At 41.5% G+C, this 24,918-nt stretch overlaps 1 protein-coding gene across 3 annotated transcripts in view; it reads left to right on the plus strand.

Annotated features, from left to right (window-relative positions):
* SATB2 (SATB homeobox 2) overlaps nt 1–24,918 on the plus strand; it is a 157,782-nt gene that overhangs the window by 102,747 nt on the left and 30,117 nt on the right. For 2 of the 3 annotated variants that reach the window (XM_050969515.1, XM_050969516.1), the window contains exons 8-10: nt 5,679–5,891; nt 10,305–10,460; nt 20,883–21,080. In XM_050969515.1, the coding sequence (XP_050825472.1) occupies nt 5,679–5,891; nt 10,305–10,460; nt 20,883–21,080 (567 nt within the window). The remainder of the gene's footprint in view (nt 1–5,678; nt 5,892–10,304; nt 10,461–20,882; nt 21,081–24,918) is intronic. The other variant, XM_050969517.1, reaches the window with a different exon arrangement.

Here is a 24,918-nt window from a genome sequence, read left to right on the forward strand (position 1 = left end):
GAACCTTTGTGCTGCTTGGTTTTCAGAGGTGCTCAAAACTTCTTTGATCTGCAAAATTGAACTGGAAAAATTGCCAGGGTACAGAGATGCCAAAAAACGGAAAATAATGAAAATGACCTTTGGTCCTCAGAATCCTGATAATCCATAAGGAACATCTTCAGTACACACTATTGCACACATATTTTTGTCATTTGTTGGATGCTTGTAGGCTAGGAATGGTCTTTTAAAAACCATTAATATAACACCCTTGTTAATGGTCTGTTTGGCACAGCTGCCAATAATATAAGTGTTGCCGTTGGAGAAATGTCATGGCAAAGACTTGTCTTGACATGAAGTATACAGAATATGAAATTCCTTTAGAAGCCTGAGGGCTGATAAAAATAACTTGTGAGAGATTACAGAAGGACAGTGCACCTTACAACATTCCTTTTCTATTTTTTGATTACAGGTAGTAATAGTTTTTTATATCTAAAATTGGTCATTTTAGTATGGTAAAATTAGATCTCACTGCTGGATACTATGGGGATAAAGTTTCAGTATCACCCACTAGGGATGAGTTCAGAGTTCTCATTCATAAAAATGGGAGTGGCATGTCTCAGTGCCGGCCCTCCTGCGTGAAGACTCTTCTCCTCCCAAGTGTGGAAGTGTCACCGTCGCTAATCCGTGAGGTTCAGAGGCTGAATTTGAATAAGCACCAAAGCTTCTGATACTTATCTGAATCTTGTCCAGACCTGCTGGGAAGTGGAGCTGGCTTTCTCATGAGATTTCCAGGTACACCTTTACCTCGATATAACGCAACCTAATATAATGCGAATTCGGATATAACGCAGTAAAGCAGAGCTCTGGGGGGGCAGGGTTGCGCACTCCAGTGGATCAAAGCAAGTTCGATATAATGCAGTTTCACCAATAACGCAATAAGATTTTTTGGGTCCCGAGGACAGCGTTATATCGGGGTAGAGGTGTATTACATGGTTCTGACTGAGCTTGAAATGCCATGACAGCAAGTCTTTTAGGATATGTCTACACAGCAACTAGCCACCCTCGCCTGGCCCCTTGCCAGCCGACTTGGGCTTGTGGGGCTCTGGTGGTTGGGGTGTTTCATTGCTGTATAGACTTCCTGGCTTGGGCTGGAGCCCAAGCTCTGGGACCCTCCCGTCCCACCGGGTTGTTGATCCCAAGCTCCAGCCCGGCAGACCTAAATCATCACCCTTTCCAGTACCACCCTGGTTCACATGGGCCCAGTCCCCTAGGTGTGGAGCACCCATAGCTGTTGCCTCTACCATAGACATCCTCTCTTAGGAGCTGCACAGCACTTTGCCAATTGCTTGTCCACTGTTGATTACAAGACTTCCTTTTGAGGCTCCGGTTGTTCAGTGTGGAGATTTCTGTCGGTAGCAAAACCAAAATAAAGTAAAATCACAAACAAAACTCCGTAGGACTTGTGCAAAATATTAACTGCCTCGTTTTTTGACACCAGTAGTAAAGTTGTGTGAACTAATTCTCAACTAGCATAAAAAGATAATGATAAAATTATTCTGGACTTAAATACCTGCAAAGTTTTATATTTTGATTGGAAATATGCTGCTTTTTCTACCTCTGTGTTTGTTTTTTATAGTCAGTTATTGACACAGTGTGTAATTAAAAAATAAAATACAGTGCCCAGTATAAGCCCCAAATGTAAGCCAAGCTGTGCATACATATGATACCTGGTCTCCGAGAATGTGTACAATGGTGTTTATGAGCAGGGCCTAAATTTACTGTTACATCTGTTTTAATCACTCATCACTTGAGATGGTTTTAAACCAATAAGCGTTATGATGGAAAAAGAAGCACAATTCCTGTCAAAATACCCACTTTTAAAAAGTGTCTTAAGGATTCTGTTTGGAAGAATATCCGTTTATTCATGTAAGTTCAATTTAGATAGACTAGACAGGCCTTGGAGTGTCCCTTTAAGTTTGCATAGCTAGTTACTCTGCAAATTGCCAAGTGTGTGTGTATTATTTTATATGGGAAATGTATGTTGGAATGAGCTAATTTAGCCATCGGAATTTTATAACAAATGTATGAATGCTGTGGGTTTCCCTCCGTAGCCCCCTCTAGCAGAAACATAATTTGCAGAAATGAAAACAGTCTTTGGCTAGCTTTAGGCTTTTCTCAAAAATAGAAACGCTAGGGTTTGTCTGGCTGGGCTGCTTTCCTCACCACACACCTGATGTATATCATTTTAAAAAATAAATTATGCCTCATTAAATTACAATTAAGTGAAATCACAATCATTTGTTTTTCTGGAAGGAAGATGTTTTGCATACTGAAAGCCTAATTTTTTGCAGGTGACAAAAAGGCTGAACAGATAATTTAGTATCACTTTATTTTTTATAATGTTGCTTGCTGGTTACTTTGTGTATACTCTGGTAGCTCAGAATTATATTAATGGAAATGTTATTGCTCTCAAGATATTTTATTGTATTGTCTTTTCTGTCACTTTGCGATCTATCTGGCATTGTTTACTGGTGCACTGCATCACAGAATTCTCTTCAATCTCAGAAGGAAATGAGATCTTTCCCTCTGAGTTAGTCATTTCTCATCTGTCCTGCTATTCACGTAGCTCATAAGGCTACCAAACATCCACCCTCATCTTTCAAGATGGACTGAGTCTCAATATAACATTTGTGCAGCCAAATTTCCCACATGCACAAATGTGACTGGGAATCAGTGTAAATAAAGAGAGCTCAACTCCTCAAAGTTGGAGCTGTGTCAGATGATGTGCAGTTACCTCGATTGCTTGCACAAGTCTGGAAATATGCATTCCAAAGTTTAGGCACCGGGAGAGCTACTTGTATATGCAAATACCTGATTTAGTGTGGAGTCAGTGACTGCACTTGTAAGGAATTGCTGGTGCACTTTTGTGTATGTGTCTGATCTTCATTTTTTTACAATTCTACCATAAATTCAGACATGCTGGGGGTGGGGAAGGGAGTGGGAAGAAGGAAGCAGTGCAAGCTGTCTTAGAGCAGAGGTTTTCAACCAAGGGTTTGGGGCCCCTTGGGAGTTTCTGGGGGTCTGCGAAGCAGAGCTGGCATTAGACTTTCTGGGGCCCACAATAGAAAGCCAAACCCCACCACATGGGCCTGAAGCCAAAGCCTGAGCAATTAGCTTCACGGGGCCCCTAGTTGTCCTGCTTGCTACCCCCTAATGCTTGTCCTGGCTTTTATATGCAGAAAAACAGTTGTTGTGGTACACGTGCACTGTGGAGTTTTTATAGCATGTTGGGAGGGGTGGGGGCTCAGGAAGAAAAAGGTTGAGAAGCCCTGGCTTAGAGTACATTCCCATTGCTCACAAGTTTCTTTTTCAAATCAGCCTGGTGCTGGGGAGCAGAAGATAGAGGAGCATAAGTAAAAAGCCCCAAATCACACAATATTTTGGAAGCTGGGGTGGTTTTTTTTAAATTTGTTTCTGGTATATCCTCAGAAGAGCCAGAGAATCAAGAGTTAGGGAACTTGTAAAAACAGTTGTTTAATTTTTTTTTATCCCATTTGGAGAGTTTTTCATTGACTCTAATGGAAAACTGCAGGTACTGGATATATCTACCTTGGAAGGGCAAAGGGCTGAGGTCAAACCTCACAGTTTAGACCTCTAGGGCATCCACTCCTCTTTCAGTTAATCTCTCCCTGGGCTTGTTAGTCTGGAAAACTGGAAAAGCACTTTGAATGTCCCCAAACTGTACGGTCTCTAATCAATTGTTACAGCTATACCAACTACACGATACATGATACTGTCAATGATTTCAGCGGGTAACCGAAGCAAGAGCCATTACCATAACACCAAAGGGTTTGTGAATTTTTCCATAGTGTGGATCTCATCTCAACAGACCGGTTGCCTCACAGACCATCTTCCACTTCTCATCGCATGGCCCCAATCCTCTCCCATTTGCAATGCCGTTTCACTTCTGTGGCAGCTACCACAGTGGCTTACATACTAAAGTAATATTAGGAAAATGTATTTTTAGCTTCTTTTAAGGAGATGTGTATGTTCTGGCAACATGTGAACAGATGTAAGCAGACATAGGAGTGTTTTTTTCTAGACTGTTGGTTTTGTCAATAAGTGTAGTGAATAAGGCCAATGAACACTGGAAAATATTGGCTTTTGGTCACTGGTCAACTGTCTTGGAAATATCCAACAAGGGTATTGGGGACTATTTGATGTGAGGGGAGAAAATAAGCCAAGAGTAAATACTTCAGGTTTTCTAGTATGTGGCTGCATGACAAGAGCACTGAAGTAAGATTGACTGTAACTGTAATGTGATTTCACTGGGCCGTGACTGTAAAGTAACAGTAAAGTGTATTTTTGACAACGGTTTCGACACAGTTGTTTTTCTGAGGTACTCCAGTTTCCCCCAGTATTTGGTTGGTAAATATTGACCATTTAACGGTGATGGCTTTAGGTAAGCTTCATTAGCTATGTAATGGAATTCTCAGGAGTAAAGGTTTTTCTCTCGGCAGTATTTCTGGGAGTAATGCTTCAGTTTGATAGACTGCTAGGTGGGCAGGGTGTATGAATGTTGTGGGACAGAGCAGCCTTTTTAATACTTTGAAATCTCCAACTCTGAGCCTCTTGACTGGCATACCCAGTACTGAATTATACCTCTTCTCCCTGTGAGTCTAATCCTTCTCTGCTTCTTGCTTGTACGTGAATAAATTTAAACACAGATGTTGAAGGAAGTTACCGTAGTATTACCTTGTGGAAGTGAAACATACATCAATAAGCCGGTGGCAGATATAATATGGCTCTGTAGAGGACAGTGGTACATCTTGTATGATCTAATAAATTGCCTCTTGTCTTAGGCCCTGATCCTGCAATGCACTTAGATCTGTGCATAGTGAAATTAACTTCTAGGTAGTGCCTACAGTTATACATGGGCTTAAGTGCTCTTGTTGATTTTAAGGCCTTATTAAATAACACATTTTTGTCCCTAAATCCTCCTGAATTGAGGGACCTCTGCTATACTGGCTAACTGCTGGCATGAAAGTGTTTGTAAACACTGGAGGAATGTTATTAAAAGATATCGGCATTGTGAGGTCCATGATGATTTAAATGATGCCGCAAATAAAAGGTTAAAGTAACCAGTCCCTGGAGATAGTTTCTAAAGCTTTCATATTTGCTGCATTCTCTCCTCTGAGAAAAAATTGTCCAGACTGAAGTGAATGGACTGTAACATCAAAACCCAGCCAAATGCTGTTTTTTTGGTTTTTTTTTAATAAACCTCCTGTGCTGTTTAAATGTCGGAACTAAATTTACCAAACTTGGCAGATTTGTAAAGATGAACAGGGCTGCCAAGTGTTCCCAGCTTCAAGCAGGGAGAGGGAAGGATCTAACCATTCCTAAAATATTTTCAGGAGGCACCTGGTGGTAATTGCAGTTTTGCTGTTCTGCCCAGGCATCTATCTTTCTATCCAGCATCTCTATGCTCAGATTGTTATTAGAGCATTAGAATAGGACATTCCCAAAATAAACCAGAGTTCCCAGAAGACAAACACCTTCCTACAAGCATCCCTTCTGGAGAACCCTTAAGAAACTGATGTAGGTTCTCAGCATTGCAACCCGCATGGTTACACCAAACAAATTAAAAAAAAAAAATCAACACATGACTTGGCTTTTTTTTTTTTAATTTTTTGAACCAGGGATTGCTGTCAGAGATCCTGCGTAAAGAAGAAGACCCTAGGACAGCTTCCCAATCCCTCCTGGTAAACTTGAGGGCAATGCAGAATTTCCTCAACCTGCCTGACACAGAGCGGGATCGTATATATCAGGACGAGAGAGAGAGAAGTATGAACCCCAATGTGAGCATGGTGTCTTCGGCAGCCAGCAGTCCGAGTTCTTCCAGAACCCCCCAGGTAAGGTGCAACCCCTCTTTAACTGTTTTTCTTTGGCTTGAGATCCTGCACATATCTTGGAGAGGGGGCTTCTCAATATTTTCCTGTCTGTTGTTCCCCGCACCTAGATGTGTCTTGGAAATTTTTTCTGTAGGGTTTTGGAGTTGCTGTTAAGAGGTGTTTATTGTCTGTGAGCAAGGCACTGTCATAACTTTAGCTATGACCCATGGCATAAATACAAAGAGGTATTTTAGTACACGAGAGAGGATACTTGTGCTGTGCATACAGATTAATGGTGCATGTGCACTATATAGCTACTACATGATGGATTATAGAAAGAGCCATGTTTCTAACTTACGTCTTACATTGTTAGTGTCTATTTCAGTGGGTAGGGCAGAGAGAAGAGTTGGACCTGGGTTCTTGTGTGATTTTGAGTGAATAAGAGTGTGTGGCTGATAGAATACATGGCTCCCAGTGAATGAGAATCTCATTGAAATAAGTTTGCTCAATAGCCTGCCTCGTCAAGAGTCCTTATTTTAGAGGCATAGATTTGTAATCACAAGTATGGAGATGTCAGGTGGGTGGAGTGTTGAAACAGAAGATCACTGCTTGCTATTTGCCACCAACTATTGTCTGATTGACGTCGCTTCAGATTTCTGTACACTTTTATCGCTGCTGTTTTATCACTCACTTTCCTAACTCCCCATATCAGATGCTCATCTGCCACTAGAAAAAGAGAACGTGGGCACACAGACTGCAGTGTATTTTCCCCTGCTCCCTGACTGAAAATAACCTCACAAACATTCAGGCTTTTGAAAAGGGGTGTGTGCTTAGAAGGAGATTGCGATTACAGCAAATTACCTTTGTCATCACAACATTTGCATAGCTTTAATTTGAAATTCCTCACCGCAGAGCTAAGCCAGCTCAGTTCTAACATTTTACTTGATTCAAAACTTTACTAGTGAATGGGCATGTGTCATCATCCTGCTTTAGTAACTATAGTATTTTGAAGTCTGTAAAGCATCTGAGTTGTATTCCTGTGTACACGTTATCTGTGCTTATAGTCTTATTACTGGGTTCTTTTCATATCTGAGATCTGTAGCTCTCAATCTTGTCATTGGCAATAGCGTGGCACAGACTGATTAGTTATAAAGACAGGATTTTGTTTCTGTAGAAACAATTGAGGTCATTCAAATATATCCTGTCATTTTAATACACTTTATACTTACACATTATGTAAAGGAATTGTTAATTGCAGGTAATTTTCTAGCATACTCTACTCACACAAATTTAAAAATGAATTTTGTGTTGCAAACCCAGGTCAATGGCCTAACTGACTGTTATCTTTCCAGTTTCCATTTCATGAAAGTAAAGATTTGTCAAGACAACTGTTCTATCTGATACTTTAAAACATCATAACCACACATGTTTCTGCATTAGTTATTATATTAATGGATTTGCTCATTCACACAAATGTTCAAGTAGAATTAATTCCACAACTAGAGTTCATATGAGGCACTCTGGCTCTGGGGGTAGGGTTCAATGCAGTTCAGTGGATTGCGGGAGTTGGAAAACCAGAGTTCTGATCATGTCTCTTCCCCCAGCCTGCTGGCGATGCTACTTCACCTCTTTTCCTCCTTTCCACCATCTGTAAAATGAGGATTAATGGGTAACACCTTCCCATTTAAGAGCTCAGCATTGTTAGAAAATCTGATTATAAAAGTTTAAAGAGACAAGATGGGGGAGGTAATATCTCTTGTTGGACCCACTTCTGTGGGGGAGAGAGGAGCTGTGGGGGTTGCATGTAGCTCTTCTTCAGGCCTAAGGTGAGTCAGAGGCACCCCAGGCTCACTTACTTTTTGACTTGAATGAGGCAGCAGTTTCTTTTTTTTACATATTTGTTTTATTGATGAGCAACAGTGATACATAGAGCTTTGTGCCCTCAGTGCTTGTCTTTTGCTGAACACACTGGGAGCAGCTCCTCACTGCACAGTGTCTGGCCACCAGTGAAATCCCACTTCAGCACTTGTCAATGGCAGGGCATGCTGTCGGCACTGCTGGGAAGACCTGGGCACCCCTGAAAACAAGGCTGCTGACCAGCCCGTAGGCAGCACATTTTACTTTGCTTCCCATATACGTCATATTAGCCTGGGTGAGGCTAGTATCCTCTTGATCTCCTGTACAGTGATTCCTGCAAGTGCAGTTTCCCAGACGAGATGTTTTAAATAGCAAGAAGAGGGGCCTTGGACATAGCAAAGGTAGCTAGATGGGAGAAATTGTACTGTCCTTCTAGGAATTATGCTACAGTGCTAGAGAAGTTGATTTAATGGCATTCTGAAACATCGTTTCCATAGATACCAGTCTCCTGAGGCAGTAGTTCTGGGAATGATTTTTCAGTGTGGAGGGTTAAACGAGAGGGTATCATCAGCTACTATTAATATGGAATAAGGGTAGTGGGGGGTTGATATAACGGGGATGAGGAGATAACCACCCTTCTGTAATTCTGCGCTGGTGATGAAATCCCCACCTGGGCTGTTTCCTTGGTATGTTCCGGTATTGTTCAGGACCAGCATGAGGAGCAGAGTACCAAATTAACTCAGCAGAGGGATCTGAGTGCTTTGAAAACTAATTCGGAGAGTTTAAGAGGTTGTTGTGTACATTTGGCCAGCTCTCTCCAGGCTGTTTTACAAAAGAGTAAGGGATGCAGCAGTAACTGACAGGATTTAAGAGCTCTTACATTGTTGCTGCCCACTTATCATCTTTTGCTTATTATTTGCATTGAGAGATTCCAGTAATGGCCAACTTCATGTTAGCATCAAGACAGTTTTCAAACCTGGGGGTTGAAAGTTAGACACCAAACATCCTCAGGATTTAAGTTGTCATCCAAAGAAGTCCATTGGAACTAGTGGGTGTCTTTAGATCTTTGACTTCAGTAGGCTTTAAATGGGGCCATCAATTAAGATTTCCATGGTGAGGAAAGGATTTGGGGTGGGAAGAGCTAGGAGGAAGAGAAGGAAGCGAGCTCAGAACGTTCTGATCGACCTAGGTAACCTTTCTGTTAACATACAGACATTTGGGCATGTGTGTCCAGCTAAGAATTAACACTAGAAATGAGCCTGAATCAAACCCCTATCATAACTACCCCAAACTCTGGGGAATTGCAGGTATAAAGGCAGGGACCGGCTGCAAAGGTTTACAAGGGGCCAAACCAAAATCTGGGAACGGAACACACACTCAGAGCTTTTGGGAAGGTTTGGATCTGGAATGTGCTGTGAGCTTTGCCACTTGGGCTCATTTATTTCTCAAGCCCTTTGCACCTCAGTTGCAAACAGACAATTTATACTTGTGATGTTCATCCTTTCGTTAAGGGCTATTCCTCTCTGAGGCAGGGATTTCAGGGTGAGCTGCTTCAGAGTTAAAGCCTAGTTTAGATCAGCTCTAATAGCTCTGCTATTTAGCCTCTGGAAAATGAATGAAATCTGGCATTCTGAGACACTGATGCTGCTGACACAGATTACTGAGCGTCCTACTGTAAAAGCACCAGTGGAAGGGTGTGTCATCGCTCTCGGTCTGTTACTCGTCAGTAAAGTCTTGTGCTGCTGAGGAGGTCAAAATAAAAATCTTGCAGCAGCCTGGTGGATTGCATTGGTACAAACCTTTTAGGGTTAGCCCAGCCTGGGGAAGGGCTGGCATCCTCCGTTATTGTCCTTCATTTGTCACAGAAGCTGATGGGAAATCATTCAATTAAAAGGAGTGCAGCAGAATACACAAAATCGCAATATGAGTTAAGGAGAATGAGGGCGGCACATCAAAGGCATTCCAAAGCCTGGCTTTATTAAATGATTTTTTTTTTCATTTCCACTGATTTCCTAGGTGAAATTAGGTGACTGTCTGGCTAGCATAATGATGATAATGATGGGAAACCATACGTGCTCAAATGACATACGTATAGCTTTAATAAAGAATGAGGGAGACTTGAGGGAGTGCATTAAATTGAGTAATAATTTATTATTTAGAGACCTCTACCCATTTACTCATTTTTTCTGGGAGAATTGGCTCTTCCTCTAAGGTATGCCATTTTTAGAACAACAAAAAAGAAAAAGGCATTGCCCCATATATGTGCTGCATTTGCAGGCCAGCAGAACGAACTTAGTTGCCTGCCTGCATCTTAGAGCCCCAGCTACCTATCTCGACTTGGAGCTGTTCAGTAAACATGCTGAGAGAGAGGGTTGACAGGGCCCTGCACGTCCTATAGGAATGCATTGCAATTATTTCCAATCACAATTAACCTGATTAGAATAATGGACAGGAAGTGTCCCTCTGTAGCTAATGCAGTTTGGCATCAGCTGACTGAAATCCTTTGATAATTTCTGCACAGATGGCTGGGCTGAAAGCAGCACTTTTTTAATTATTATTTTCATGGTCTCTTGGTAGGCCAAAACCTCAACACCGACAACAGACCTCCCCATTAAGGTGGATGGCGCCAACGTCAACATCACAGCTGCCATTTATGACGAGATCCAACAGGAGATGAAAAGGGCCAAGGTGTCTCAGGCCCTGTTTGCCAAAGTGGCTGCCAATAAAAGTCAGGTGAGTGGTTTTTTTAAAAGAGCAAATTCTGGGACTGGGATTAGACCCTTCTCCTCCTCCCTTCCACCAGTAAAAATACATCTGTTCCTGCAATAATAATAATCTCTGGGGAACCTGTCATGTTTCGTCTCTTGCCTCCCGGCTGGTTTCCTTTTCCTTTTAAAATAGGATGGAAAAGAAACCCGCTCATGATCCCATGTAGTTGGTTTTGGTTTTGTACATATTGGGGCCCTCTCACTCAGATGCTCATACCTCCCTCCCCACTGTGGTATGTAACCTAAAATTTCTGGTAGTGGAACAAGGACCCTCCAAAATTCTGCCTCATTTGGGAGAGAAATTCTTTATTTTTCTTAATTGCTTAACTCTGGGAAACCAATGGGAAACCACAGCTGAGGCAGATCTTTTTTGTTTTCTATGTGGTATATACTGTGTACAGTATTGCCTTTTAAATAATTCACTGTCCATCCTTGCCGTTGTACAAGGAGGGGTTGGGGGAGAAGGCTAACGCTTAGTTCGCATGGACTAGCTCTCTCACCTTGGATGCAAGAAATACATACTGGGGAGCTCAAAGAGGGGCTAAAAGTCTTGCAGGAATCAATGAAATGGAAATTTTATCCAGCTGTTTACCAAAAAAAAAAAAAAAAAAAAAATCAGCCAGAACAGTTTTATGGAGACAGCGGGGGATAGAGTTTGGCATAGGGCGGGCAGTGAGTATGTTGGTGACCATTAAGAAGGATATGTTTAAGTCTGTGTGAAAGGGGCAGTTTTGTTATGAGATGGTATCAACCTGTGTGTGTGTCTGTGTGTGTAGGTGTGGGGGGGCGGGGTTACTCATGAACACTCTTTCTGGTAGTTATATATATTCCTTTCCTTCAGGCAAGAAAACAATACTATTGAAACGGAAGTAAAATAAATCTGATGAAAATGTTGAAAGGCATCTAAACAAGGCATTAAAAGCCATTGAAACTATTCTAAGAGCCTTACTCTTATATGTATTTATATCCTGGCATAGGCTGATTCCTTTCCCCTTCCTTCATTTTTTCTTTCCCTTCTTAATTGTTATTTCCCTCGTATGTGGAGGTGCTTGGGTTACAGCTCACAATCCCCCCCAAAACCCAACACACAAACAGGCACAATATGAAATACATAAAAGGAAAATACCATGGAACCCTTTTAAACTGTTAAATGCATAAAAATCTCATATACCACATGGCAAAATATAATGAGAACTGGAGCTGTTAAACGAATAAAGCTGTTAAAAGCATAATGCCACTTGGCACAACTACTGTGCATTTAACGGTTTTCCACTGTGTAATAAATGACATATGTGGTAAACGTGCAGTAAATATAAAAACTGCACAATTGATTTTGCAAACGTGCCCCTTATTCTTTGATTCATGCAAATATCAAAGTTACGCACACAGTCCGGACAGGCCAGTTTTTAATAAGGAGTTCTTAGCACAGACTGAAAGCCAGTCTCTCTGAGGTTTGGCTCAAAATTGCCTGCAAACTTCCTGTCATTTTACCGAGAGGAATCTTGAAATAGAGGCACCGAACCACCCAAAAATAATTCGGGTGGCTCACCAGCGTCAGTCTGTGCCAGTTCAAATGCTTAAAGTGAGCAGCAACTGAGCCCTCCCCTGGCAGAACTGAACACCAGCCGTTCTCCTGAAATAAAAACAAGCCCATTCCTGACCCACTTGAAAAAGGGGAAAAAAAAAAAGACCTAAAGTTAGAAAGCGTGAAGCAGAAGGTTAAAAAGAGGACTCAGGAATGCTCTTGTCTGGAATGAACTAAATGTAAGGTTGTGTTGAACGTCCCCCACAGCAGTCAGTTCAGAAGGGATTCTGAGCTGATGTTTGTTTTTGTTTCACACTCCTGCCAGGGCAGCATTGCTGACTCCCTGTAGTGCTCGAGCATTCACCATGCTGAGAGATCCTAGCTACCATCACATGCTGCTGGAGTGTTTAACTGGTTTATGCGGGGCACTGAATGGTGGGGACAAATAAGTGATTGTCCCTGAAATAGAAGTGTGCTGCACCTCCTCTTTTCCTGAAGACCCTTTACTGACCACACCCATAGACTAGCTGTGTGCTCCAGTAAGATCCCCTAGCTAATGTGATGTCAGCGCCTGCTGTGGGGGTGACATGGAACACAAGTTGACCTGAATTCGAGGGACTAGGGAAAAAAAGGAAAGCAAATTATTGATTCACTTGAGTTGGATGTTCCCTCCCCTCACGCACTGTGGGACTCTCAGCACATAACCTTACATTTCGTTCATTTAAGAACCAGCAATAGATTTCACTCTGTGTAGCCTAACTCTGCTCCCGTTGAATGACTTGAGTGTTACCATTGCTTTCCATGGGAGTAATGCCACTCACAGTGCTCTGGAAAATCCCTATATTTGCAGGGGGAATAATGTTTGAAAGAGAGAAGAAAGAAAGAGGGAATATTAAAGGAGAGTCTGATTGCACTCTTCTCCAATGTTCAGTCCTTTGCTGTTCTCCCCAGGTCAGGCTTGCTCTGTAGTGTTGCATAAGCTTCCTCTGTTGTTTTCCCTCTTCTCCAACTCTGACCACTGGGATCAGTCCAGTTCACTAGTAAGGCAGTTGCTCTTGTTATTTCAGCAGCAATACCTATGACCGTGAGATCTTCACAGTGTTAACTGACGGCAAGTATCAGACAAGGATGTTCTGACATTTTAAAAGAAATCCTTAATGTTGAGCTGCCTCTCACACAGCCAAGAGCCAGTGCGACCCGTTTCTTTTGCCTTCTTCCTGGAGGAAGAGTTGGTACCCAATGAAAGTGGCTACTGTAATTGGGATTATCCACTTGTGGAATGAATTGGCCTATAATTTAATACCCATCCATCTCTGTTCTTAAATGCCTTTGCAGATTAGTTTTAGCAGCTAGAGGAGTGAGGGTTCTTAGGAGTTGGAAATCAGGGTAAATGAAAGGCCCAGGGGCTTCAAAAAGGGAAAGGTGCAAAGATAATGTGGTGATAGTCTTCTTTAAGGGATTTAACCCCTGTAATGATCTCAGTTGTGAGACCATTAATCTCAGACTTTCTGCTTAACAAGCATTTATATTCATTATGTGTATATTTTTATCTAAAGTTTAATCCTTTTGCAAATTAAATACAGGCATTTATGGCCTGATTTTCTGACGTAGGAGACCAGTACCTGCTTTCACTCACACCTGTGTAAATCAGGAGTAACGCAGCTGAGCATCTCTTACTTACACCAGTGTAGCAAGAGCAGAATCAGGCCCAATATGTTTATATTCTTACACTGTTTTAAAAACATAAATAAACCCAGACCAATTAAGTACAAAAAACTGTGCTAGTGACGTTGAGATGAAATGCAAGGAAATTACTACAGTGTGTGTGTGTGTGTGTGTGTGTGTGTGTGTGTGTGTGTGTGTATATATATGTATATATATGTGTGTGTGTATACACACACACACACACACACACACACACAAAATGTAGTAATATATATAGTATATATGTAATCCCCATCACTGTAGTTCCAGAGAACCTTTATAGTGCTTATGAATCTGTGTCTGATGCACACCCATTTGATTCATAGTTTGGTATTATTCTTTTTACAGTACCATAAGGTCACATGGCAAACATCAAAAGATGGAAGAGCACTCTCCTATTGATGTCTGTACGCCACTTCCCTGAGAGCATCTCCCCTCGTCACAGTGCGGTATAGACACTACTGTAAATCAATCTAAGTTACAGTAACTGCGGTCAAGCATCGGAGGGGTAGCCGGGTTAGTCTGGATCTGTAAAAACGGCAAAGAGTTCTGTGGCACCTTGTAGACTAACAAACGTATTGGAGCATAAGCTTTCATGGGTGAATACCCTTTTCGTCAAATGCACCAACGAAAGCTCATGCTCCAATACGTTTGTTAGTTTATAAGGTGCCACAGGACTCTTTGCCGTTTTTACAGATCCAGACTAACCCGGCTATCCCTCCGATGCTTGACCGCAGTTACTGTAACTTAGATTGATTTACAGTAGTGTCTATACCGCACTGTGTCGAGGGGAGATGCTCTCAGGGAAGTGGCGTACGGACATCGATAGGAGAGTGCTCTTCCATTGACTTAGCAGGTCTTCATTAGACTTGCTAAATCTACGCTGCTGTGTCAATCACAGCAGTGCCGATTTAGCCCTAGTATAGACAAGCCCTTAGACACCAGTGTCTTCTCTACAATCTGTTTACACACTTATATGGTCCCCATTACACATAGTAACTGACTACCTCACAGACATAGTGAATTTATCCTCACAGCAACTCTGTGCGGTAGGGAAATATTATTGCAATTTTACAACTGAGGTGCACAGATTAATTGATTTGCCCAAAGTCACTCAAAAAATCTCTGGTAAAGGTGGGAACCCAAATCACGTGAGTTCCAGTCCATTGTCTTAACCACTGTCTAGCCTTGCTCCTACAGGAGATATCCTCGGTGTTGTGCTCTTTTGAACTCTGGGAACCTAAATACACAGAATCTTTCAATGTCCCTTTTATTCAGGAATATAGTACCAGGAACTGCACAAAACTTCATTTCTGTTAATCTAGGAATATGCCTGGATTTGAAGTTACTACATAAAGTCAAAAGTTTAGTGTTTAGTCTGAAATGTTGGAAGAGGGAAAAATACTGATCAGTCTTCGTTAGTAAATTCAAGGTATAAAATGATTAACCTTGAACTGTAACAAAATGCGCTGTGTAAAGTTTTTAAGGTTCAGTTGACCTCCTCATCAAGAATTAATTGAAGCCCATGACAGAACTCTCCATTCTAGTTAGTCTTTTATCCATTTCAGCTTTCTTGATTAGGTTATCTCCAATCATTAGGGGGTTTATTTATTTTAATAGACACTTATTGGATTCATGGAAAGAGAGTTTGGCGACTAAGGAACAAGAGCTGAATATTATCTGGCTCATTTCGCACTGCGGAAGAGTCCTAGCCAAGAAGAGAAGAATGCTTTCTGCGCCTCTGAAAGTTTGCTCCAGGGACTTCATGTGTTTCCTTGTAGAAAGTGATCTTTCTGTGGCTAATAGTGTAACTTAAAAAAAAAAAAATCTTTCAAGACATGCATCAGAAGTTGCTTTTTTTTTTTTTGTCACATATGTTGACATTTTCTGCACTGATGATGTGGGTGAGGAAATGGCCTTTTACATTTATTTTGAGAGGAATCTTGAATCACTCTCACTAAAAACTCTTCATTTGCCTACTCATGCATTCACAGGAATCCCTTGAAAATGTCAGTGTAGAAAATTCTAAAATTATTATTATTATTATTATTTTAACGGAACACAAGCACAGAATCGGTTTAATTACATGCCTGCAAAAAGGCCTTATCAGTGCTGAAAGCATGTCAATATCCTGTGCATTTATCTATGCTTTGTCTTAATAAGTTACGGTGGGCAGCCGGCTGCCTGTTTCTGTTGTGGACATCAGCAGACGTACTTCTATGAGAGTAGCAACTGGCTTCAAGATCAATATGTCTAAGTCTGGACTTTTCACCGAAGCTTTCTTAGCTCTTATATTGACTACAAGTGGGGCTCCGCCTGCATAGAACATGGGGGTCTTTGTGTGCACCCTCTTAAAGCTTTTTAAATTTAGTCTTATCTGCCTCTTATCCCTTTGGCTTCCATTTCGCTGAACCTCCTCCTCCCTCCCCCGTGCTATGTTAAGTATTACAAAAGTAAAAGGGTCAAGCCGCTAAAAAGGGATCAATGATAAGTGACAGCGAATAGGGCTTACATTTGTTGAACCAACTAACCCATCCCTCAAGGGGATTCTGAGTGCACCAAGCCTAAATGCTTTAGTGTAGCAAGTGGACTGTTCCTTTAACAGCACAAAAACACAGTGGGAAAGGCTGGCTGCCTGCAGTTTTTTTTTGTTTTGCTATGGGAAATGTATTTGATTAGGGGAGAGAGAGAGTAAAAATAGGACATTAGTATGATATTATTTGTTTTATCTAATAAAATGCCTAGAAAATCTTCATCCTTTCTGATTGGAACGACAGCAAAAATAGAGGCCATCTTTTCTCTTAGTTCCTTTCAATAAGATAAATTGGGCAGAGCTCTAAATGCAAGTTCAGGTTTTGGGGTGAACGTAAGGAAGTTATTAGCAGAATTCCTTGGTAACCACAAGTACTGGGTGTGCCTGAATTTAGAGTCAAACGCATCCTTTAATTGTGGTGGTTTTCCTCCTTTTATTTTTAATGCAAGTCATTGCCCTATTTGAGAACTTCAGAAGCAGACATGAAAGGCCAGATTCTGCCATCCTTATTCACCTTGACTAGTAGCAAACTCTCTTGGTAACACCACTGAAATCAGTGGGTCTGCTTGCATAGTAGAGTACCACTCAACATGTGCATGGGCAGCAGCATCAGGAGCTTGGGGATGAGAAATCTCTGGGAAGAGTATGTAATTGTTCAGTCTCTCAGCAGGTTCTTTTAAGCTGGCTTCACTTGTAAGCACACTGAAAAGTAGCTCAGACATTCTGGGTGAGTGAGGTAAATGAGGATAGGGTAGAATCTCCCTTTTGGTTTTTCTAATTTTTTGTCACCCACCCCCAATAAATCAAACCACAGATGAAAATCAGCATGAACTGCTGTATCTCTGTGAATGCCTGCATCAGCATTTCTTAAATGAAAATAATTCTGCTGGAAAGCTCCACGTAACATACACAGAACTACACAACCACCATAACCTCCCCCCAAAAAAAACGACGATGACAAAACCCACCGAACACCCAATTTGAGATTTTTAACAGAAAGAGGAGATTTGTTTATTAATAATTCATGAGTTCTCATTGAACATGCACGAAGAAACGGTGCTATTCAATAGAGAATACTGTCATCTGTCACTGTTTTATTTGACATTTACACTTCTTTTTTTCTTTTTGCCTGGTACTGCAAAACTTCCTTGGATGGCAGGCTAAGATTGTTCAAATGAAAAAAATCCAAAACCCCAGTGCAGACTTCTCATCTTTACCCAGAGAGGGTTTACTTGCAGTGGTAAAGGGGTGAGTGCGTGTGTGTATGTGTGTATGGTAATGCCTTAGTGTTTTCTGACATTAGCCATGCAACTACCTAATAACAGATCCTGTTGATGGACAGATAACCCCAAGTAGATAGGCGAATGAATGAATGCTTAAATAAATAGATAGAGGGATAGAAGAAGAGCGGGTGAAAGAATAGTTTTGATGTAGATAAGTGTACAAATGCAATAGAGGGTGAAGGGGGGGGGAAGAAATAATGGCTGTCGTGAAGAAAGCTGACACAAATAAATTGCCATTGCTGATGCAAAATAAATATTTATAAATGGCATCAGAGGGAAATCCAGTAGTATAAAACATGAGCGTAAACAGGGCATTTAGCACAATGACAATTCAGAGTTAGGAGCACCTTGCAATTTCTTGCTAATATTAGGCTCATGAACATCTTTCTGCTCTGTAGGTTAGTTATTATTTATAAAAATCACAGAACCAGCTGATACATTCATAAGCTAATTATTGTAGCAGCTGGGTACACATGGTGCAATATGTCTGAGGCTGTGAAGTATCACAGATTTCTTGGGGCCTGCTGTGGTGGGGGGGTGCTGTTGAAGGCTAGATCCCTTAATCTGATCAGCCAAGCAAATACTTTGTGGGAAACTGGATTAATATTCCTCTAAATACCATGAATGTGTTTTACCTTCAGAATTGGGCTCCCTTAAACACGCCATTAGCGTATCTCCATTGGGGAATTGAGAAGTTCTCAGGTGTCCTAAGAACAGGGTCTTTGCCTGGTGCCTCCCTTTGCCAGAAATTAATTTGGTTTGCTCATGTCTGCACACATGGTCACACTGCAGTCTAATCCTCTCCCTAATAGCTCCAAGGTCAGGACCTCGCATGTTGCTGGGCAAATTGAGCCCTATACTTCTTAAAGACTAATGGCAGAGAGCATGCAGTCCATAATGAGGTCTGTAGCATTGTTCTAAGTGATTGTAATGAGCGCAGATTATAACGGTGCCTGTAAATCAAAATGCAGCAGTGAATGTTGTGCTAGACATTCCAAGTTTCATCCGTGGCGATGGTACCACTCAGCTGTCACCTGTCTCATTTCAAATTGGAGCTTCCCACAATGCAACTCCTGCCTCCATCAGAACAGCAGATGTTCTCGTCCTTAAGGTCTGTATCTCTCAGAACTCTGTCTTTTAACAGATGTAGGTTTTTGTTTTTATTTTCTGTTTAATGACTGGTCTTCATGCTACAGCATCCCACAGGAGATGTTAAACATACCTGCTTGAAACATTTGAAAGAGTCCAGTTGGAGACTTATTCAGATCAGTAAAAAGGATGGAGAAATAGGAGCTTAGTTTTTCCACAGATGGTTTATTTTCCATTTCAAAAGTTGTTTCCTTTGTACAAAGAAACCCCTGAGAAAATACTTTGGGTCTGGAAGATTTTTTTTCTTTAAGACATAAAGTTTTGGGTGTTATTTTGGATGGAGGGGAACTGTATTAGAAATTCAGTCATCACCTGACTTGAGCTTAGCTGAATACCAAGTAATATATATATATATATATATATAATTTTTTTTTTTTAAGCAAATGATTAGAGATCTTGTTTTCATTCCCCCCTTCCCCCCAGTTTAGAAAGAAAAGATCAGGTCTGCACAATTGTGGCCTCTCACTTGTAAAAACAAGGCAGTGTTGTGTTACAGATTAGTTTATAAATCCCCAGTGGCTTCACAGTTCAGTGCCTACAGCTGCTGCAGATGGGCCTGGGTTTTTGTCTCTTCGCTGTGTTGCAGCCGGCAGTTGAAGGAGAAAATGGAATGATCAGGTTATTAACATGTAGGCCGTGAGGAAGAGGCTGCACAATGAGAACAGCTGGTGTTGCTGTCTTGGCTGATGCAGCGGAGATAATCAAATCTTCCTTTTTTGGGAAGGGAGGGTGAAGGCAGAAGACACAGTGGAGAGTTAGACAAACAACACTTACAATATTATATGGGGGTTTTATAATCCACATTACGAGTCGTCACTGGCTTACAAGTTGTTATATAAAAATCTTTCCTTTTTTAGGAAGGACTTGTATGGGCCTTTAATGAAGCTGCCTATTAAGTTTTCTTTGGTTACAGCTTGGAAATATGCAACTTGGGCTACTTCCTGTTCTCTGCATTTAACATCGATTTAGCTATCTATCTTTTAGGTATTTTAAGGTGCCTGTCAAAATGGTGTCTAAATTCCGAGTTGTAGCTTGGGAATGATTAGGTTATAAAGCTACTAGGTAAAATATTTTGACAAGAGTCAGTAAGCCGCGTTGACAGCATTCTCGGCTTTATTTTCACGTACACCATCATTTGCATTGTATCTTCTCTTGCGTAGGCACAAGAAAGAAATCATATCCTCAGTGCTAAGTAGGAGACATCTGCCTGCAAGTGTGAACTGAGCCAACTTTCAGACCCTTGCAGGTGCAGTTATAGTTAACCTGCGCAGGGCCGAAGGTCACAGACAGCCATGCTCAATGCACGCATGGGGCCAGATGTGTGAATGCCATTAATAGGCCTTGTTGTTTTGCCCTGTAGTATTCTTTGTTTTACAGCCAGCTCCTTTCTTGGAGTGCACACTTCTCACTCTCTGGGAACCTTTGCTTCTTGGCCCTTGTGGAGAAGTCCTATAGTATTTAACAGTGCACCAACTTTTCTATAGAATTTCAAGCTAACCTATAGAAGTATGTAGCAGGGATATCATTATTCAGTATTACACTCTGGGTTGGTTTAGAAATCTCTTCCACAGATATCATTGTCTATAGATTTTTAGAGTAATTCCTACAGAGCCCTATTTGTCTCATTCTTATTAAATTTGGTAGGATTTTTCCATAAGGCTTAATCTTCCTTTATAAAACAGACATTTGATTATTTACACCTGGTCAAGTTTTATTTTGGGATTTGAATTGGAGGAGTGGATGTTACATAAGAAGAGCTAAATCAAAGGCTTTTTACCTGTTGGTATTTTTTATCAAAAGTTTTCATTTATTGTGTGGGGACAAAATTTCTGAGTTGGTCACTAGCAGATGTCAGGGGCCACAACCACCTTCCCCTTGCTGTATTGCTAAGTGTTGCAATAAATCAGTGGTTCTCAACCTTTTCCAGACCACGATACCACTCCTCTTGCTGTGTATTGCTAAGTGGGAGGGGTGCTGTGGTCTGGAAAAGGTTGAGAACCACTGATTTATTGCAGCACTGGTTTGCCACAGTTAAATCCAGTTAGATCTGTGGAAATCAGAGGGGCTTCCATGTCAGATCAAGGCAGCAGAACTTGACAGTGCATCAGCAAAGCCTGCAATATAGCTGAAGTTCATTTCACATCTGCTTCATCAGTGCTTGGCAAGTTAACTACTCTGACCCTTTTGGTGCAGGGATGGCTGTGTGAGCTGCTCCGCTGGAAAGAGAACCCAAGCCCGGAAAACCGCACCCTCTGGGAAAACCTCTGTACTATCCGCCGCTTCCTGAACCTTCCCCAGCACGAGAGGGATGTGATCTATGAGGAAGAGTCCAGGCATCACCACAGCGAGCGCATGCAGCACGTTGTCCAGCTCACTCCTGAGCCTGTGCAGGTCAGAGCACTAACCTCCCTTGCAATGGTTCTTTGTGTTGCAGCAGCTGGCCGAGGTAGAAAACAGCAACTGGTTCCAGCTTCTGTGAGGCTTGCAGGTTGAGTCTGTGTATGTGTGTGTTTGTTAGATTACCAAAGAAGAGTTCAAAACAAACTACTTACGCTGGCAATAAGTGAGGGTAAGACTCAACAGGAGGAAGAGCTGGTGATATTTGGGGGCCTACCTAATCCAAATGGTTGTGATTTAGTATTATGGCTCTGAGTTATAATCCGAAGTATGTTCCTCCAGAAATTGAAAACAAATTTGTGTGTGTGTGTGTGTATATGTAGCTGGAAAGTGAACCAGGAACTTGAGTAGATAAACTCAACCCACAAAGTTCTCACAGCTTCTGACAGGGATTCTCGAACTATGCTCCACTAGCCAAAAATGCTTGTAGCATCCATCATTAGAAAGAGACAGATAATACCACAGAAAATAGGGAGTATTGGGAGGAGAGGTGGTCCATGAGTGAGTGTGTCCCGTGTGAAATGGTCTAAAAAGTAAAACATTTGGAGAAGCTCTGCTTTGGAAATATCTGCTGCATGTGTGTTCACTGAAACTTGATGTGTTCTAAAACTGAGCAGGGTGAACATTTCCTTGAAAGCAGAACTTCATTTCAGAACCGTCCTCAGTGATATCTGCATGTTTGTAGGCTCCATTCCTGACTCATGCTCTAGATTTTGATTCTTTGCAACTTTATATTAGCCTTGTCTCAGTTGTTCTACTGGTAAATAGACTCACACATGAACAGAAAAAGAAGGGGACTGAGGTCCTTGCTTCAAAACATAGATGAAAATGAGTAGCAGATATTTATACACATCACAAAACCAAGAGTCATCTGGCCGTCAAGAGAGGCTCAAAACTGAGACAGCAACATGTAGCAGATCAGGATTAATGGGAACTGAGAACTGGAAAGAATTGTAGAGTACTTTCCCACCCTGCACTCCTCATGCGCACCATTAGCACAGGTAAATTCAAACCAGTGCTTTACTGTCCTATGGTATGAGCCAACACTGGGGGAGGGAGGTGGTATTATTTGTACTTCAGTTGTGTCCAAAGCCCAGCAGGACCAGTGAGTATCAGGGACCATTGTACTAGGTGCTGTTTTATTTAAAAAAAAAAACAAACAGGAAAAATAATATTCCCTCCCACCCCAGCAATCTTAAATCTGATTTAAGATATGATGTTGCAAATGAGGCTAAAATGCTAGGAGAGAGTGTAGGTTGTTGGTGGAGGGAGGAACAGTAGAAAGAATCATAGAGGCTACCTATGTGCACAGCTTGATGACTCCAAATCATGTTGAAAGTTTTTTTTGTTTTTTTAACAATAACGATCATTTCTCCACATCACCTCTCAATCTAGCCTTCATTCTTTTGGGGGTCAAAGCAGAAGTAAATCTTGAGGAAGTCATCAAAAGAAGAGAGGCCTTACAGATTAGTTTGGAGTCAGTTTTTGCGGGGTAGTGGACAATGGCCATTCAAAGCTAGTATTATTGTTGGCTAAGGATATCAAGTGAGGTGTGAATTATACTAGTGAAATGTTTCAGAGCAGTAGCTGTGTTAGTCTGTATCAGCAAGAAGAACAAGGAGTACTTGTGGCACCTTAGAGACTAACAAGAAGCAGTTAAGTAGGGAGGGTCAGATTTGCCAAAACCCCTGAAGCTGATGAGAAGAAGCTTGGACTTGATGCAAGGAGGTCCAATGGGAAGATTGAAAGAGTAGGTGATGTTGTGCAGATCAACAAGTTAGGAAGATGATCTTGGCACCTGCCTTTTGGGTGGATTAGAGGAGGGCAACGTGCATGTTCAGGTGAACCAGAGAGGAGGTGGTTACAATGGCCAAGGTGCGGCTTGGCTGTGAATTCTTACTGATTGTACCAAAAGGAAGGATCGCATCTTAGAAATTGTGGAGGAAGAAGTGACAAGCTTTGGCCTAGTCTGAATGTGAGGGAACCAGGCAGAGTCCAAGATAACCACCAGGTCATGAGTGTGTGTGAAAGGGAGGAGGTGGTATTGTCAACCAAAACCTTTCAACCTCTGGTGGGTTGCAGCCCTTCACTTGCTGTTCCTTTGCCTCCATTGAAGTCTACTCCATCCAGCTCTTTGCTTCATCTCCCTCTAAGTGGAATAGTCTATTGTTGCAGCCTCCCCTTCCCCCATTTTACCTGATGTTGATGGTTTGCTCTTTCTTCTTCTCAACCCAGTCTGTTACTTTTTATCCTGGGCAACTTGAATTTCCGCTTCAGTTTTTCTGATTCTGCTGCCTCTTGAGTCATCTCATTTACTTCTTTTGCTTGATTTCCTGCACACCATCTTGGTCACTTTCTAGGTCTAGTCATCACCGAAGAGTTTACTGTTTTTTTTTAATCTCTGAATTTCCTCTCTGACTGCTGATTATTAAGAGTTCATCATTCATTCAAGTCCACCTTGTAATTCCTTTTCTGATTTCCAGTCTATTAAATGCTCTTGTTTTTCTGATGTTCCTTTCCCTGACTTTGCTCCTGACTTTCAGCTTCATGGTTTCTACTTTCAGCTTTACCCTCTGTTCTGTTACTGGATTCTCTGCTCTTTTCTAAAACTGCTTTGTTCATCATTCTAATCCCCTGCCTCTCCACTCAGTCCGTGTTCTCTGCTTCTTTTCCTGTTCCTGTGCTTTTGAGCATCTCTGCAGGCAGTTCTGACACTGTCCCTCCTCTCAGTTCATTCTCTCTTCTTTGAATTCTGCTCCCTTTCTTTCCAGACAATTTCACTTCTCCCTGGTCAGTTTTTGCCCTATCCAGCCATGTATAGCTTTTCAACTTTTGACTTTCTTCTCAAAATATAGATAAGAATAAAAGGGAAAAATGTTTTACCAGCCAGAATTCAAGTTCTCCAATCTCACATTTGCACAAAGTACCCTACATGCCCAGCATCAGAGGGCCAGGGTTCATTGGCACCCCATTCCTCTCAGATTGTAAACTGTCTGGGGCAATGAACTGTCTTCTTACATATTTGTAAAGGACCAGGTTCACTTCTGGCACTGTATAAATAACAGTACTCAGCAAAGCTAGATGCATTTGTATTTAGCAGAGTATTCTCTATTTAACCCTCCCCCCCCAAAAAAAAAAAACCAGCTGTGCCAGAAGGCTACCAGCTTCTTGTAGCTCTTAACTGTTTTAGACACACAAAGGAAACTGTTAGAATTGGAGAAACCCAGCCCTGGAACTAACACCATATTTAAGGACCTGAAAGGGACAGTTCAAGATAATTTTTCCCTGAATTGGCTCTAGCTTTAATCAGTGACCTTGATAATTTAGCCTACTTTCAGAACTCTTCTGCACATCACTTTTTTTGCATAGTGCCTGGTGTCTCATCTGAGCGACTTGCTACACTGCATTGCAATACGATGTGTTTGTATTGTCAGCAAGTTACAAAGCCATGGATTAATTATTTATTAGTCAAAATATGAAAAATGAAGAAAAATAAATGGAACCAGCTGGCAACTGCATAGAGCAAAACCCTGGAGAGACTGGGATATGGTTGATACATTAGGTTTGTGTTTTGAGGGTGCTGCATTTTAAAGGACTTTGTTTGCCTATCTGAAATTCCCGGTTGTTTTTTGAATGGCATGGTACCAGTACAAGACACAGACCTCCACCTGTCCCCTAGTGTCAAAAGAAACTCTGGACAGAGTGATTTTTTGGTTTATTTTAAATCATATTTTCAGTCTCTGCAACTGAAGTTATTTTCAACAGCCAGGTTTGATTTTGACTTTGCTGTGTTGGTCGTTCATAGGCAATTAGCTTTGAAGAATCAATGACG

Source organism: Gopherus flavomarginatus, chromosome 10 (assembly GCF_025201925.1).
Source record: "Gopherus flavomarginatus isolate rGopFla2 chromosome 10, rGopFla2.mat.asm, whole genome shotgun sequence".
NCBI classification, from domain to species: Eukaryota; Metazoa; Chordata; order Testudines; family Testudinidae; genus Gopherus; species Gopherus flavomarginatus.